Source organism: Petromyzon marinus, chromosome 13 (assembly GCF_048934315.1).
Source record: "Petromyzon marinus isolate PM22_M1 ecotype Great Lakes invasive population chromosome 13, UKy_Petmar_22M1.pri1.0, whole genome shotgun sequence".
Lineage (NCBI taxonomy): Eukaryota > Metazoa > Chordata > Hyperoartia > Petromyzontiformes > Petromyzontidae > Petromyzon > Petromyzon marinus.
Genome location: NC_133679.1, coordinates 12,012,688 through 12,030,692, shown reverse-complemented (window position 1 = coordinate 12,030,692; position 18,005 = coordinate 12,012,688). Strand labels below are relative to the sequence as shown.

The following is an 18,005-nucleotide window of genomic DNA, read 5'->3' as shown; positions in this document are numbered from 1 at the left end:
AACCCCTAACGTTAGCAGTACGCCAACCACTATACTGCGACTCACCACACTCATTGCTCTTGGCTGGCGGATGCGATGGGTGAAATGCGGTGGTGCGATGTTTGTGGTGAGGTGTTTAGCAGTGTTGCGGTGCGTGGTGCGAATTGGAGTTAACCGTGCTCAGCAGCGGTTCGGCGTGGCACAGTGCGTAGCAACAGTGCAGCGTTGGCGTGGTGCGCATCAGTGGTGTGGTCTACGTGTGTGTGTGTATGTCAGTCAACCCATGGCACCTGGGTCTGTCCCGTGACCTCTTTGCCAGCGGGCGTTCGATACTTCACGTGGCCTTAAAGTGCACGTAGCCTCGCACAAAGACCGTGGTGACGTCACCACCGTGAAGTGGCGAATGGCGGTCGTTTTTGTCGTGTTCGTTGAACTTCTTTCGCACCGCACGTGGCCAACCGTGCCAATCGGAGGGCGCGCGCAAGGCCGTGGGCGGCTTGCCAGTGTGCTGCGGTGCGGTCCGGGTGCCCGGTGGCAAAGCGCTCGGCCCTACCCAGCACGGCAAGCTGCGCCGTGGCGGTGGTGAACTGCCGCGAGCCGAGCTTGTTGACGCGGCAGACGTAGGCCCCGGCGTGGACCGCGCGCACGCGGACAAACAGCAGGTTGAAGCGACCGAGCACCGCCGCGTCTGGGCTGATGGGCATCCCGTCTGCCAAGGTGGTGGGGGGGGGAGGAGACGTGGGAGAGAGACGAGAACGCGTTCACTAAGCGGGACTTTTCTGAGTGCCGAAGGCAGCTGCTGTCGTCCGAATCGGCGCGTCTTGCGAAGCTACTCGGGAGTGACAAGAAGGACAAGATCAGGAACGATAAATACTGTAGGGGAAAAAAATGTTGGTACTAAAAATGTTTTTTTCTGGTTTGAAAGCATTGTAGGAATTTTATTAAAGAAAAAATCCTCGAATAATATGGACGTGACAGACTTTCAGCATGAGCGTTGGCCACTATGATGAAGGGAATGTGAGGACAGGGCAAGCCGAGGAAAAGGTGGATCAATGGAGGACATGTAAGGCCGAAATAATTGGTGAGCCATTGCTCACGTGACATGGACCCAGCTGCCTCCAAAGGCTGGGAAGGGATGATGATGATGATGAAGTAGCGAAAGCCTGAAATCGCAACGCAAGAAAAAAAATATAATTCCACACCGAACCAAACATCAACAACAAGCAATGGAGGTCAAATCACAAAAATGCCTGCGCAACGCGTGGGTGCGTGGGGGAATGATGATTGCTTATCGAAGGTTGGTAAGCATGGAAAGCTGGTACGACGATGTCATTATCGCCCTTAAGGGATAAAAAAAAACGACAACAAATGACTGCCTGCGCAGCAAACTGGATTTCTGCACGCTTGGCGGGGTGCATGCACGTCCTCTGGTACCGCGTCCCGTTGAGTGGACGCAGCTGGAAGCTGTTGCTGCAGAAATGGCAGCTTTCCGAGTGGCGGTGGCGTATTTATCTTTGTACAAAGCAACGTTGCACCGGGGCCACAGGCCGCCGAATGTGTTTTTTTTTCTTCCCCACGTTAAAATAGCTTCAAACGACCCGGACAACATGTCGAACAACACGTGGGAACCAGCAGAACACACATCGGAGAGATACACGACACAACCGCAAAATCCTACACTGTAGCAATCACTTTGCTGTTATATTCATTTTTACTCGGGGCTTCCTTGTACAAGAGACTTCCGGTCTCAATGAGCTACTACCTGACATTAAATCAAATTGCATTGTACTGTTTACATTTTTACTTATCATGCACAAGCAGGCCAGCAAATCCCAGTTCATTACACATTTTTTGGAAATGCAAAGAAGTTTACAGGGAATTGATGGGAAATTTGGAGAGAAAAAAAACGCTAGTTATGGGTAAATTAATTCAATAATCATTCAATACGACCAGCAATTTGCCTAATAAATTGTCTCTGGATATTAAAAAATGTTAAATATATGAAAATACAATTACGGGTTAACAGCTGGCAAAGTGGGACCAGGGAGAGTGTATACTTTCTCAATCATCACGAGAGTGTTTTCCCTCCTCCTAATTGCTGTCATTTTCGTAGAGTTTAGCCGCTATTTTCAACTGCACCGATTCAGCAGCCGGGCGATGGTGGTTTTGTAATGCCCAACGATTCACTTCTGTTGGATTTACGAACATGAGCTTTTGTTAATTTGAGACGCCAATTTAAACCGGTATTTAAAAAAATACTATTTTTGTATGGTTTTCAATGTTATTCCAATTGTGCTATCGGCATCAAGTAATAAGACGAAGTGTCCAGATTTATTGAATAGCAGTGCATCAGCCTTATGTTAAGAGGATGGCCTGCAGAAAGAGATATCACAGAACCGCTTGACATCAATTCAAGTGAACCTCTTATTCACTAGACTGCACCTTCACACATTCCCTTCCACACAGATATCACATGACAGTAAAAGTGAGATTCATAATTTGCAGAATCTCAGAACATTTATGCCAAATGAAGGGAAAAATCACGTTAATGTGATCGTTTATTTCTGAAGTTATTGGTGAAAAAATCAGCTCACTACACCCATTATAATCACGTGACACTCAGCTCCAAATTTGAACACACCTCTTCCAGTTGCTGGCTCAGTGCCCTTTCTCTTTCAAATCACAGTTACTGACCACAGGCCCAAAAGCTCAAAAAGCCAACAGCTTGTTGCTAACCGCTTGGTGTTTCATCCCTTTTTGGGCCGGTGTTCAGCAAACGTGCAAAACAAAAACATGCCTTAGATAATCAGATTACAGCAACCCATTGCTTGTAACGTCCCACTCCTCAAAACTGGAGAGATGTTTTCCAAATATCCCCACTTGCTCTAAAAAATTGGACATTGCAGACAGTGACCGTTGCTTTGCTGTAGTTCACCACTAAGCGTCTTTACAGGTTAAAGGCGCCCACGTGTGTGAGACTAGATGGCAGAGTAATGGTTAGGCTGCGGGGTCTCAAAACGGACTAAAGTAATCGGCTAATCGTTCCGGCCGCACGGTGATTGACGGCACCGACCAAGGCGGCTCCAGGAGACGATGGGGTCGGGGGTGCCCGTGGCGAGGCACTCCAGCACGGCCGAGCGCCCGGCCACCACCGTCACGTTCTGCGGCCGGACCACAATCGCCGGGTCCTGGGACTCGTTCTTCTCTCCTGCGCACGCACGCACGCCGACGGCGGTCAGCCGGGTGAAAGGTTTACGTAACCGGCAGCGACGGCTCGTCGATCGAAGTAAATAACGTGGGCTTCGTGGTACAAACGCCGAAGTGTAACCGTGAGCAAACGGAGCTGCGAGGAACCGAGAAAGCGTGCGAACGAGATGACTGGAACACTGCACTGACGATCCAAAGATGATAGTGGGTTTTTGCTCTATTATCAGCAAATGTATACCTTAATGTGTTGTTTAGTTGAGTAGAAGTGCATCGGCTGAGATTCGAACCCAGGCCTCCAGCATGACAGGTGGCTGGAGTACTTTTGCGTGAGATGCATGAATACTGATCTTCTTTCAGTCGCGTGTGAGTCTTCTCTATGTATATTAGGCTCCTTACTTTACCATTTTTCATTAATATCCGAAGACGATGGTGGAGTTAATTGATTATATGCAAGTTATTGGGATGTTCTTAAAAAATATTTCTTCACCTGTTATAATGAATAGGTAGAACGGCTTTCCACGAGACAAATCCTTCGTCACTACTCGCCTCCAATACTAGTTATTGAACTTCGTTGGTAAAATAACTGCGACCTGACTTTCACAGCTGAAAGTGACCTCAACGTATTTGTTGCTGCAAGTATACAAGGGTATACAACAATTGATCCTTGCATGGAATCGCAAACCCCTGGATTGTGACGATTCATGGAATAGCTGAGAGCAAGGGGGAGCACTGTTTCATACCGAACGTAAACCGTGTGACAAGTTCAAAGGGTTCATTGTTTCATCTATACGAGCACACTCATCATCAGCAGCAGCCATTATCTATCCACTGCACGATGAAGGTAGTGACCTCTTTGCTGTTGGAGTCGTTGCCGTCTCTCACATTCTCGCCATGCAAACATCCATCTAGCTCCTGCACGTGAGCGGATTGAACCGCTCCATCTCCTCAATTCAGGTTGCCTCGGGAAACCTCACTATTGACTCTCGCTCTGTTTTGATTTAAAGCTTTCGTGACTGCAGGGATTCATGATCTTGGTTCTTTCGGTAAAGTCACGTGACTTTACCGAAAGAGCCAAGAATATATATTCTCACTCTGTCGTTAGTCTCAATCGCTGGAACATCATCCCTTCGAGCCATGTGTCCTGCTCAAGCTCCACTTACTTTTATTACGGCAATTACTGCGTTGGGTTTCGCGGGTTTTGCCGTACAGCTCTCCGATGTGCTTTTGCGTCGTACCGCGTGTTGTCCGGAACGATGTCCGACGTTTCGCTTCCAGAAGGAGAAGCTTCCATCAACACGTGGAGCGAAACGTCGGACATCATGGAGAACAACGCACAGTGCAAACCGAAAAACACATCAGAGAGCTGCGCCCCAAATTCGTAAAACAAAAAAAAAACGGCGAGATACTAACAAAATAATGAAGTAAATTTGGGGTAATACAAAATATAAACCATTTAACTGTCCCATTGCTGATGCACGCGAGCAGCTCTGACTGATGGGAAGCCACACACGAGGCCTGACGAGCGCTGAAAGACAGCTTCTTGCACGGCTGATCTGTAGCAGTAAGCGGCGTAGCTTTCCCCTGAAACCCCACTCTTAACAGCGGGTTGCTATTACACAACGAGCATAGCCGAGTGCGTGACAGTCTACATTTTCGGCGTGTGGATAAAGCGTGACGTATCTGCATGGGAGGCCTGCACCGAGGGTAGGGAGGGGGGGTGGTGGAGGGCGCTTTCGTGGAACCACCGCTACAAACGCCATGGCATTTGTGCGGTGGTGGGCTTCGGTGGCCGTTAATAGGCCGTCTGCCTCGAATCAAACAGTTCGGGGCAAGTGGAGAAAACAAAAACAAATGGCTCAGAGCCTGTTCAACAGAGGCGATCTGCAAAAAACGTGAGCATCAAGCAAAGCAAGTCTTAAAAAACACATAAACCACCACATCCAATTTGACATTTTCGCGCTGCGTACGGCCGTGCGCCTGGCGTACGCGCCTCGCTGCGGCACGCATCCCTGAAATATTTCTCGTCTGCATCACGGCGCCTGGTGAACAAAAGAGTGGCTTAATTGCTGCGTCTGCCTGTCAGTAGAAATCCTGCATGGCATGGTGAGGTGCCAGTCACATCTGGTCAGCAGCCAGCTGACGGGCAGGATATATACTGTCGTTTTTTTAAATAAAACGTGGGGGTGGGGATGATTCAAATTCTGAAAAGGACCAAAAGCTCTATCTTGCCCACGAGCCCCTCCCGTCTGTCCCACAGCTGCCCACTTAAAGGCTGAACATAAGCATTTCTCAGAATGCACGGTTAATTTCGGGCACGTCGAGAGCCTTTAGGTACGCCTCAAATTAACTCCATTCAACAACGGAGGAGAGCGGCAGCAGTCGGCGCCCCGAGCAATCACCGACAAGAATCGCTATCAATTCATTCCCCCCCAGCCCTCCCCCAGAAGGCAAGAGCTTAGCTCGATAACATTCATAATCCATTTTTTCGCCAAGTAAATAACATACAAAAAATAACGCGGAAAGAGAGGCACGTCCACGACAGCACTCAATTTCTCCGTTAACTCGTTGTAAGCCGCGCGTTCGTGCCGCCCAGTGAAGCGAGCGAGCAGCCGGGCCTCGCTCGGCAGTTTTGGCTGCGACGCGGAGACGCCAAAAACTTTGGGCAAAATTCAAAGGGCATCGAACATTTCGCGTCGAGATGTTTCCCAGCAACGATGGCCTCCTCCTGTGTTACGGTCTCCCCCCCGCCCCACAGCGCACGTGAAACCCGTGGCAGGGCCGCGGGGCGATCGCGGAATGGGTTAATTAACGAGGCTCCAACACCCTATTTGGGAGGGATGTTATCCACGCCGCTCGCGAAGGTCTTTGTTCGATGCCCGCCCGCCCGCCCGCTCGCCCACTCTTCCTCCCGTTCCTCGGCGGGGGCCTCACGTTGGCGGCACAGGACGCGCATACAAAACGTGCCCACAGATTTTGTCTGCTGACACGGAGGCAGCGCGGTATCCGGTGACCGGGGCAGAGGCCGAAGCGTGGACCTTGACAGCCACTAAAACACAATGCGTGGAGGACAAACGGTATCGTGTCTCATTTTTTTGTCACTCCCCCCCAAACCGCCCCCCCCCACCCCTACGACCATCCCATATCCCCCTCTTTCTCCCATACCCCTTCTCTGTCCGAGATGGGATTTTTTTTCTTCTCTCCCTCTAACAGTCAATGAGTAATGGCAGCCATCTTCGAGAAGGTCACTCTGACTGGCGACCATTTTCGTGGGCAAAGCATCATGGGAGCGCGATGGCAGGAGCAGCAGCATCTTCACGAGGCCCTTGCAAGACGGAGGTTTTACGCATCGCTCGGCGATGTGCTGTTGAGTTGCGCGCGGTACAAGCCGAACGCCCATCGGAGAGCCGCGTGGCACAACTGCGAAGAAGCTAAGCGGTGAAGGGTTATGTGTCCGTGTCTTTCAGATATGTCTGACGTCTGGTGCTGGTGCTGATTCGTGGCTGTCACTCTGAAATATACCGCCCAGGTCCCGAGTTCTGTTTGCAGGGTGAAATGTGTAGGTGGTGTGGCCCCCCTCTAGGTTGATTCAACACAAATTGAGCACCAAGTGTCGTTTAATTATGCCTCAACAGGAGAGAGGGACAGGGTGCTAGCTATTAATAATATAAGTGAAATAATAAAATAATTGATTTAATATGGATTCTAGTCCAATTTTCACAAGTGTTTTGCATGTCAGAGAAAATTGGAGTATCCAGAGAAAACCCACACATATGAAGGGAAAACATGAAAAGGTCCATAAAGATGCATTCAGCAAAGCATTTGCTGTACTGCCGCCACATATCCAGCTCTTATCCTGAAATGTGTATAAGTTACAAAAAACAAACATCATGTCCACAGTGAGTCTTTCCTAGGTTAACAATCGTATCCACCATTATTTTTGTTGAGGCCCAAAATGTGGTTAGACGAATCGTAAGTAAAATCTCAAACGGGGCACCTCCATAATGAGAACTACGGCTGATTAGGTCGGTCGGCGAGCGGGGCGGGACAGGGCGACATTTAAAGTGGAGCATGCTGCAGCGATTATTTGAAAATTGTAATTGCCCATAATTACCACCGCCTTACCAAAAAAAAAAACCACACACACAAACGACGATGCGCAAAGCAGGTTGAGTTACGTGGGAGCGTCGAGTTGCGGCGACGGCCAGCGGATTTTTTTGCGGCGACTCGTGCGTGGGGACGGCGCAGTAGGAAGACGTTGGAAGTCGAGAACGTGCACAAGATCGGCGGGCGGGCCCTGGGCAAGGCGCGTCGGTCGAAACGACAATGGCCGTTGGTTGAGACCAGCGATGGCGAAAGGAGTGGAACGCGCTGGAGAGGACTCTAGTCAATAAACACTTTATTTATTTTTTATTTTACCAATTAAGGCTTACTGACGTACAGTGCTCTTTTTTTTCAGGATGTGACCTGGCCAACAAATGACAGCCCAATGAAGTGGCTTATCATTTGGAAATGTATAGCAGCCAAATAGCTCTAAACACGTTTGTAAATATGGGGGAGGACCCGGAGAAAAATCAACTTGAGATACACACAAACTCCAAATATACAGGTTTCAGGGTTGGGAACAAATCCATGACATCCTGTATACCAGGCGAGGTAGTTAACATCTCGCAACCGCTGCAGCCCTGTGGAGATTGAACGTTGAAATCGGCTGAGGTATAGGCACAAGATGGACTGTGGCGCTACAGGACCGTGAAATATGGAAGTGATTTGGGGAGACCTTCATCCAGCAGTGGAAAGATCATGGCTGATGACGGACAGATTGCTAAAGGAAGCACAAACGGTCACCCCCACACATGCATACTGTATAGCCCCCTAGACTGTAAGGGCCAATTGCTATTTGTGAGCACATACAAAAGCCACAAGGACATTGTGGCAAGCGGTATGCATGGGCGCCTTTTTCTCCCTGGTACTGATGTTTACACACCACACCAGGTGCATCTTTAAGGCTAAGTTGACTTAGAGGAGGCCCAGAACATGTTAGCCATGGTTGGGAACTGAACTCCAGATTCATAAGATAGTGCGCTAACCATTGCATAACCACTCTATACACAAAAAAGGCATACATATGTACAACAACAACAGCCACGATTCACCACTAAGTAGCCGGGCCAGGTGCACTTTGAGGCCACGTGAAATGCCGAAGGCTCCTTGACAGGAGGTCGCAGGACAGAGCTCGGTGCCATGGGTTGACTGACTGGCAGATGCATCAGATGTGCCCCCTCCTGTGCCAACGTGCTGCATTTCTAGCGATGCTCCACCAATTGCTGTGAGCACTGCTCCACTGTTGTTGTTGGAGGGCGACTGCTTCCAACTGCCCAGTAGCGTCCTCAACGAGCCTCCTCCATACATATATATACACACACACACCACCTAAATACACCCTCACACACACTCCTCTCTCACAGACACTCCAACACACACACAGCAGAACCCTCTGTGTCAACCGCTAACATGGCATGGAATCCCAGCCTGTAATGTCTTGCAAAAGCACACGCCGCATTCAATTTGTATCCTCTCCTAGTGCTGACGACCGCCCTTTTTAGCTCTGCTTAAGATTCTGACATCAAAACGTCAGTAATGTTAATGTCCACCCTGAAGGCCAGTTGTCACAGCCATCTTGGCTTAATTACCTTCTTGATGATATTTATTTTGGGCAAAAATTAGTCGGCTCTGTTATTATTATTATTATTTTTATTTTTTGCTTCGCGTTTATACTTCCCCCGCACCAACCGATTAGCACGGTTCGATACGCATGGTGCTAAAGAAGTTAAACATACATAGTGACTTCAGGCGGGGGTTGCCAGCCTTCGGCTGAGGGCACCGGCTCCAGGGGACTTTGCTCACAGGGGTGGAAGAGGTCACCTGTCATGTGCCACGCTGTCCCCGTCGTGTGGCTGGCAGACTTGACAGTCTTTACTTAAACAGGCGAGATGCCATACGGAGATGCAGATCTCCCTTCTCAAGGGGAGAGCTGGACAGGTAAAGTAACGCAAGGTAGGATGTAAAGTAACACAAGGTAGGATGTAAAGTAATACAAGGTAGGATGTAAAGTAATACAAGGTAGGATGTAAAGTAACACAAGGTAGGATGTAAAGTAATGCAAGGTAGGATGTAAAGTAATACAAGGTAGGATGTAAAGTAATACAAGGTAGGATGTAAAGTAACACAAGGTAGGATGTAAAGTAACACAAGGTAGGATGTAAAGTAATGGAAGGTAGGATGTAAAGTAATACAAGGTAGGATGTAAAGTAATACAAGGTAGGATGTAAAGTAACACAAGCTAGGATGTAAAGTAATGCAAGATAGGATGTAAAGTAATACAAGGTAGGATGTAAAGTAATACAAGGTAGGATGTAAAGTAATACAAGGTAGGATGTAAAGTAGCACAAGGTAGGATGTAAAGTAATACAAGGTAGGATGTAAAGTAATACAAGGTAGGATGTAAAGTAATGCAAGGTAGGATGTAAAGTAATACAAGGTAGGATGTAAAGTAACACAAGGTAGGATGTAAAGTAATACAAGGTAGGATGTAAAGTAACACAAGGTAGGATGTAAAGTAATACAAGGTAGGATGTAAAGTAATGGAAGGTAGGATGTAAAGTAATAAAGGTAGGATGTAAAGTAATACAAGGTAGGATGTAAAGTAACACAAGGTAGGATGTAAAGTAATGGAAGGTAGGATGTAAAGTAATACAAGGTAGGATGTAAAGTAATACAAGGTAGGATGTAAAGTAATACAAGGTAGGATGTAAAGTAACACAAGGTAGGATGTAAAGTAATGCAAGGTAGGATGTAAAGTAATACAAGGTAGGATGTAAAGTAATGCAAGGTAGGATGTAAAGTAATACAAGGTAGGATGTAAAGTAATACAAGGTAGGATGTAAAGTAATGCAAGGTAGGATGTAAAGTAACACAAGGTAGGATGTCAAGTAACACAAGGTAGGATGTAAAGTAATACAAGGTAGGATGTAAAGTAATACAAGGTAGGATGTAAAGTAACACAAGGTTGGATGTAAAGTAATACAAGGTAGGATGTAAAGTAATACAAGGTAGGATGTAAAGTAACACAAGGTAGGATGTAAAGTAACACAAGGTAGGATGTAAAGTAACACAAGGTAGGATGTAAAGTAATACAAGGTAAGATGTAAAGTAACACAAGGTAGGATGTAAAGTAATACAAGGTAGGATGTAAAGTAACACAAGGTAGGATGTAAAGTAATACAAGGTAGGATGTAAAGTAACACAAGGTAGGATGTAAAGTAACACAAGGTAGGATGTAAAGTAATACAAGGTAGGATGTAAAGTAACACAAGGTAGGATGTAAAGTAACACAAGGTAGGATGTAAAGTAACACAAGGTAGGATGTAAAGTAATACAAGGTAGGATGTAAAGTAACACACGTTAGGATGTAAAGTAACACAAGGTAGGATGTAAAGTAACACAAGGTAGGATGTAAAGTAATACAAGGTAGGATGTAAAGTAATACAAGGTAGGATGTAAAGTAATACAAGGTAGGATGTAAAGTAGCACAAGGTAGGATGTAAAGTAATGCAAGGTAGGATGTAAAGTAACACAAGGTAGGATGTAAAGCAATACAAGGTAGGATGTAAAGTAATACAAGGTAGGATGTAAAGTAATACAAGGTAGGATGTAAAGTAATACAAGGTAGGATGTAAAGTAACACAAGGTAGGATGTAAAGTAACACAAGGTAGGATGTAAAGTAACACAAGGTAGGATGTAAAGTAATACAAGGTAAGATGTAAAGTAACACAAGGTAGGATGTAAAGTAATACAAGGTAGGATGTAAAGTAATACAAGGTAGGATGTAAAGTAATACAAGGTAGTATGTAAAGTAATACAAGGTAGGATGTAAAGTAACACAAGGTAGGATGTAAAGTAACACAAGGTAGGATGTAAAGTAATACAAGGTAGGATGTAAAGTAACACAAGGTAGGATGTAAAGTAACACAAGGTAGGATGTAAAGTAATACAAGGTAGGATGTAAAGTAATACAAGGTAGGATGTAAAGTAACACAAGGTAGGATGTAAAGTAACACAAGGTAGGATGTAAAGTAATACAAGGTAGGATGTAAAGTAACACAAGTTAGGATGTAAAGTAACACAAGGTAGGATGTAAAGTAACACAAGGTAGAATGTAAAGTAACACAAGGTAGGATGTAAAGTAATACAAGGTAGGATGTAAAGTAACACAAGGTAGGATGTAAAGTAACACAAGGAAGGATGTAAAGTAATACAAGGTAGGATGTAAAGTAACACAAGGTAGGATGTAAAGTAATACAAGGTAGGATGTAAAGTAATACAAGGTAGGATGTAAAGTAACACAAGGTAGGATGTAAAGTAACACAAGGTAGGATGTAAAGTAACACAAGGTAGGATGTAAAGTAACACAAGGTAGGATGTAAAGTAACACAAGGTAGGATGTAAAGTAATACAAGGTAGGATGTAAAGTAACACAAGGTAGGATGTAAAGTAACACAAGGAAGGATGTAAAGTAATACAAGGTAGGATGTAAAGTAACACAAGGTAGGATGTAAAGTAATACAAGGTAGGATGTAAAGTAATACAAGGTAGGATGTAAAGTAACACAAGGTAGGATGTAAAGTAACACAAGGTAGGATGTAAAGTAACACAAGGTAGGATGTAAAGTAACACAAGGTAGGATGTAAAGTAACACAAGGTAGGATGTAAAGTAACACAAGGTAGGATGTAAAGTAATACAAGGTAGGATGTAAAGTAATACAAGGTAGGATGTAAAGTAACACAAGGTAGGATGTAAAGTAATACAAGGTAGGATGTAAAGTAACACAAGGTAGGATGTAAAGTAATGCAAGGTAGGATGTAAAGTAATACAAGGTAGGATGTAAAGTAATACAAGGTAGGATGTAAAGTAACACAAGGTAGGATGTAAAGTAATACAAGGTAGGATGTAAAGTAATACAAGGTAGGATGTAAAGTAACACAAGGTAGGATGTAAAGTAACACAAGGTAGGATGTAAAGTAACACAAGGTAGGATGTAAAGTAACACAAGGTAGGATGTAAAGTAATACAAGGTAGGATGTAAAGTAACACAAGGTAGGATGTAAAGTAACACAAGGTAGGATGTAAAGTAACACAAGGTAGGATGTAAAGTAATACAAGGTAGGATGTAAAGTAACACAAGGTAGGATGTAAAGTAATACAAGGTAGGATGTAAAGTAACACAAGGTAGGATGTAAAGTAACACAAGGTAGGATGTAAAGTAATACAAGGTAGGATGTAAAGTAACACAAGGTAGGATGTAAAGTAATACAAGGTAGGATGTAAAGTAATACAAGGTAGGATGTAAAGTAATACAAGGTAGGATGTAAAGTAACACAAGGTAGGATGTAAAGTAATACAAGGTAGGATGTAAAGTAATGCAAGGTAGGTTGTAAAGTAATACAAGGTAGGATGTAAAGTAATGCAAGGTAGGTCGTGTGCTTTTTTGGAAGGTCGTATACATTTCGGAAAGCCATGGACGCCCACGTCTTTGAGAAAGAGTAATACATTTTGGCTCTGATCTCGAGCTTTGCCAAACAACTTAAGTGAAATCAATTTAACTTGAAAAAAAAGTTAATTGAAAACCCTGTGTATCGCCAACAATAACGTCAACAAACAATCTACACTAAATAATCTTGAGTGTTTTTTGTTTTGTCTTGGCACCACTTGCACAGCAGCGTGGAGATAGACGATGGTCCTCGTGCCCTGATGCCTGCAGATTAATTTGGACTCCTACCTAGAGGCAGCAACAATCTCCCACGGCAGGGAAAGATACCATTAAAACCACCACCCAGCAAGACCCCTCGCGGCTCAGGACAGGACACTGGCAGCGGCGCTAGAAATCCCTTCTCCGCACGTCCCAGTGGATGTCTGTCGTCCGGAGCGCTCTGCTTCCCACCATAGACACCTCGCGCACCCAAGCCAAGCGACAAGGCCTCGCGGTCGACGACGTAGAACCTGAAAGGATATCCCGTTGGCTTCCATCGCTGGCACAAAGCGTCTGAAGTGGGCTCTTTGTCGGCGCGTTCAAAACATTTCTGAATGGATTTTTTTTGTTATTTGTAAATGACAGAAGCGAAATGTTTCTGCAGCACTGCAGAGTCCTTGGCCTTTTTTTAAACAGCTGTATGCACACTTTACATGAGTTTAATATGCATGAATTGTATTTTAAAAAAATACCAAGCAACAATTGAAACACGTGTTTCAATTCAAGGCTCTTAATTGCAATGCAGAGTGAGTGCTTATGCAGCCCTCCGCTGAGTGACTGACTGTCCCGGATGTCACACACGGCGTTCACCTTGAGCAAAAATATTTTTTTCAAACACCTGGACATTAAAGGCCTCCGCACTCTCTCTAAGTGGTAACGATTAAACTCCCCCTGCCGAGAATCGATGAACTCTCCTGATTTGTTATCACGATTGCATTCGAGAATTGATTCTTATCCCGTCGCATATGTTCAGTTTCCTTTGCACTATAAGTAAGGCAATCGACAATGCATTCATTTATCAAATAAAAATCTGCAAACGGCCACTGTGCACCAAGTAACATCTGTAACAGGTGGTCATATCCTGCTGCAGGGCTACATTTTGAACATCAGCGGAAAATGCAGAAAAATCCCTTATTGTACTGTACTTCTACGCTCCCATAGTATATGTTCTCCACCTTCAACTTGTACCGAGCAAGGTGGTGAAATAAGTGAAAATAATAAAATGAATGGGGCACCGAGGTGGCTAGATGTTCACTCCCTTGCCTGGTATACAGGAGATCGTGGTTTTCGATCTCGACCCTAACGCCTGTATATCTGGAGGTTACATGTTCTCCCCGTGGTCGCGCGGATTTATAAAAACATGCGTTTACATTTACACATGATAAGCACACTTCGTTGACGAGGGCCCGCACAGGGCCCTCAGCATTGGATCGACAAACGGGGGGCTGCAACAGCCGCGTGCGATCAAGCTGAGCGGACGTTTCGTGAGAGAGCACGAAGACGTGAGTGCGGGCAAGCGCGTGTGATCGGAGGGGGCCGTGTGTACCTGAGTTGACTTCAAGGGCGGCGTCCTGGCTGTAGCGCTTCTTCGCCGAGTTCGAGGCTACGCAGCGGTACGACCCCTCGTCCGCGAGCTCCACTTTCGCGATCTGCAGCACGCCGTTGGGCAGCGCCGTGAACCTAGCGGGGGGTAAAGGTGGACGCACGTGCGCTTGATTTGTGAGCAACACCAGCAGCATCAACAGCAGTGGTAAACAGCAGGGTCCCTCGGTGATCAAGACAAGCGTGATTACGTAGGTGGTGGTTAGTCGCGTCTATCCCCTCAAGCGCACTGCGAGACATTTGCTCATCCAGCCGGCGCAGCTGCATTCGAGGAAATGAAAGGCATGACTATCCTGAGCAGGCAACTTCAAGAAAAATAACATCATCATCATGAACATCATCATTGCTAGCATCATCATCGCTGGAACAATTTAATCGAATAATATATTCTCTTCTTTAACACTGTGGTGAATAGTAGCGGCCTCTGGAGGTTGAGGAGGCTACGGTGTTGCCAACTATACACGAATTGGTAAAAAAAAAATCTCATTCTCAACACGCGCAATTCCATGCGCGCGTATCGCGAGATCCATCAATCGATGAATCGATGCGATGTTAAACCTCTGGCGCGGAGCGACGGGGTGCCAAGACCCGAGTGGGTCCTCGAGCTATCAATGTCAGCTGCACGTGGCGGAAAAGCCGCTACAGTTGGGCACAGGCCAAGGAGAACGGAGCCAAGTGAAGCCGGGCCGAGGGCCGAGGGCAACCCGGCTTGGCTCGACCGGCGCGCCTGGCATCTGCTCAAGCCGCCCACCGCCGCTTTATCCTTTCTCTTCCCCCACCATTAAAGGGCGCGGGTTATTTATTTATTTACTCTCACGCACGCGCGTGTAGGAGCGCAAATGTAACGTGCCGAGGCCACGTTACATTTGCAATCTGGATTTTTCGACGCAGCCACTGCGGCAGCTCCGGCCGCTGCACACAACAGTAGGACGGGGTCCCACCACCTGGTTGGAAAAGGCAAGGTGTTTGTATTTTTTTTTAAGCGAGCCGAAATTGTAACAACTTCACAGATGGTGGACAACGAGTTGCAGACAAGGGGGTAAAAGGAATGTGTTGAGTGAGACTTGACATGGACACGGACAGAGTCGGTAGCAAGGCTGTCCAGGGGATGGATTTCCAGAACCCACGAGCGGCAGTAGAAAAGAAAAGACTTCCCATTGAGCGCAGTTGGTTGACGGTGTTGAGCGTTTTGCCACGCAATGGCACATGAAGATGTTGAAAATATTTGCCCGTAGGATCCATGAGAATGATGGTCCATGAGCATTTAAGCCTCGATGATGATTGGGGATCTTGCCTGGTTTAAATTAAGGAAGCGAATGAGTAAATGAATGAGCGTTTGGTAGGCGTCTCGCCGGCGCTGCGTGGGGAGGTGTGGGACATTGTGGGGTTGAACATCGAAAAAATGGGCAGATGGCTCCTGTTGTCCCACCTGGCTCTCACCAGGATGGACGCATCGTGTCTTAATTACCGCCCTACTAATGAGGAAATCAGGTGCTCTGCAATAATATGGCCACGTGTGTATTGTATACTTTATGAATAGAGCTGAATAAATGTGTTTAGTTAATGAGTTTATTGTTTGGAATATGTACAAATAATTGCAATGGCATTAATCACAACTGTTGTTTTTACTCCCATGCTGTTGAGGTTGTCACCCATGGAATGCAATAATAATGATTCCCTTTGTTTACAGTGGAAAGCCTCAGTTAGCCTCAATACTATTTTTACGCAGGGGTCATGGAATGGGAAGTTTGATCAATTATATTCATGAGAGTTTGGCATGAAAGTAGAAACACACGAGGGGATAGCGTTCAAAGCTCTTGAATCCTTCAGTATGCTATTGGACCACCTCCGAGCGCAATGGGTATTTCACATGGTATTTAATGCACAATAGAAATGCCTTTTTCCCCAATAATATTCCTATCGTGCTGTCAGCCATCGCGTTATGAGCCTGAAACATTTCCATTTTTGGAACTGCAGCTAAGTAGTGCATCACCCCATGTCAGAGAACGGCAGTGGGAAGTTGACATGACAGGCCTCCTTATCCGTAGTAGAAGCGCACGCCATTCATGGCCTGCAAAGAGTGTTTGTTCCATGTGAAAACTGAAAATGTTAATTTTTACAGCTAGAAGAAGCAAAATTCTGTGAAAAACCAAATGTGATTTTCAGCCAGTCAACAATGATTGGGTGAGACCATCAACTCCCCATACTTGTTTTAACCACGGATGGCTGAAACTTCAATTTAAATACAAGGTTTTCAGTAATTATGGCTCAGTGTTCTAGCCCTTGAAAATGAAACAGTTACATATGCTTGTTCACCCAACCACACTAAAAGGGAAGATCCCCCATATAGCCACTAAAGACTGTAGGGACGAGTGCTGTTAATGAGCTATTAGCTGTCATGGGGCATGATATGGTGGGGCTACCAGTACCACAACTGGCTGTCCAGTTTCCCCAGCAATGATGATGTTTTGCTCAACTGCAAGTACTTATTTACAGCTGCGTTAACCGACGGAAGATGCCACCGATGTTAACCATGTTTTCGGAAATCGACACACAGGTTATCGGGATCATAGCACATTGCGATATCCGCTGCACTACCGCTCCCCAACACATACAGACGCGGGCGCGCAAAGCAATACCTCAACATGCACAATCCTGGGGGCCCTCTTATGAGTGCAGATTAAATGTTACAGCACCACAGTGACCGGCGACCAGCGCTCGCATTAAAATGTCAGGGGCAAACGTTTTAAAAAAGAGAAACAAGAGAGAGAAAAATCCCATCGGAAGCATGGTTCTGTTTGAAATATCTCGGCTTCACGCTTGCGCTTGATGGACGTGGCAACGCGCTAAAGAGATTGGGATTAAGTGGTCACAGCTGCACGTTACTTACGAGAGACACCCAGAGCGAATAATTACCCGCAGTGGCATAATTACACTGGTTATGCACACAAACTAATCACCGCTACCGTTGTTGCTTTGGCCCGAAGTGGGGGGAAGGCAGATGCAGGAGAGGCGATAATATTATTGGGGAGCTCACAGCGTTTAGTGTTCTCTTTTTCGCGTGGCCAGGAATAAGAGCGAGAAATGGATCTGCACGTGGAGTCGAGGGTCTACGGCGTCACAAAATTAACCCTTTCCCGTCCCGATGACGTACGATGATGTACACGTACTTCATCTGAAAAGGAATCGGAAGAAAAACTAACATAAAATAACTTTATCGGTATCGAGGCTCCCACAAGGCCATGCGGGAGGGCGTGTGGCAGAGCGTGACGCCAGCTATCGTAGACTGCGGTTGTGTCGCGACGGTTCTCTGCGGCGAGTAACAACGTCTCGAAAAAAAAAAACGTCACGACGCCTTCCTAAATAAAATTAACAGAATGGGGAAAGGGTTAACGGTATCCCGGAGCTCGGGATGCCGTTAACGCGCGCGTCCGTAGTGCCACAATGCTCGCTCGCTCTTGCGTGCCTCTCACGCGCGTGGGTCCAGCCAACGGCCAGGCACGGGCGCTCGGGCCGTTCACAAAACGTTCAGCGCGGCGGTGGCGGTGCCTGGTGTCGTAAATATTTCACGGAGCCGAACGGAAAAGTTAAGAAGTATTTTGAGGGCGTCGGCAGAAAAGCAATCGCGG

The 18,005-nt window shown here is 46.2% G+C and overlaps 1 protein-coding gene and 1 long non-coding RNA gene across 3 annotated transcripts in view; one reads left to right on the top strand and one right to left on the bottom strand.

The window, feature by feature from the left end:
- LOC142924433 (uncharacterized) overlaps positions 1-18,005 on the top strand; it is a 199,773-nt gene that overhangs the window by 71,342 nt on the left and 110,426 nt on the right. The gene's annotated exons all lie outside the window — the stretch shown is intronic.
- LOC116942026 (immunoglobulin superfamily DCC subclass member 4-like) overlaps positions 1-18,005 on the bottom strand; it is a 145,359-nt gene that overhangs the window by 32,737 nt on the left and 94,617 nt on the right. For both annotated transcript variants that reach the window (XM_032953553.2, XM_032953554.2), the window contains exons 4-6: positions 14,321-14,454; positions 3,053-3,187; positions 533-688 (exon numbers count right to left, since the gene is read on the bottom strand). In XM_032953553.2, coding sequence (XP_032809444.2) covers positions 533-688; positions 3,053-3,187; positions 14,321-14,454 — 425 coding nt within the window. The remainder of the gene's footprint in view (positions 1-532; positions 689-3,052; positions 3,188-14,320; positions 14,455-18,005) is intronic.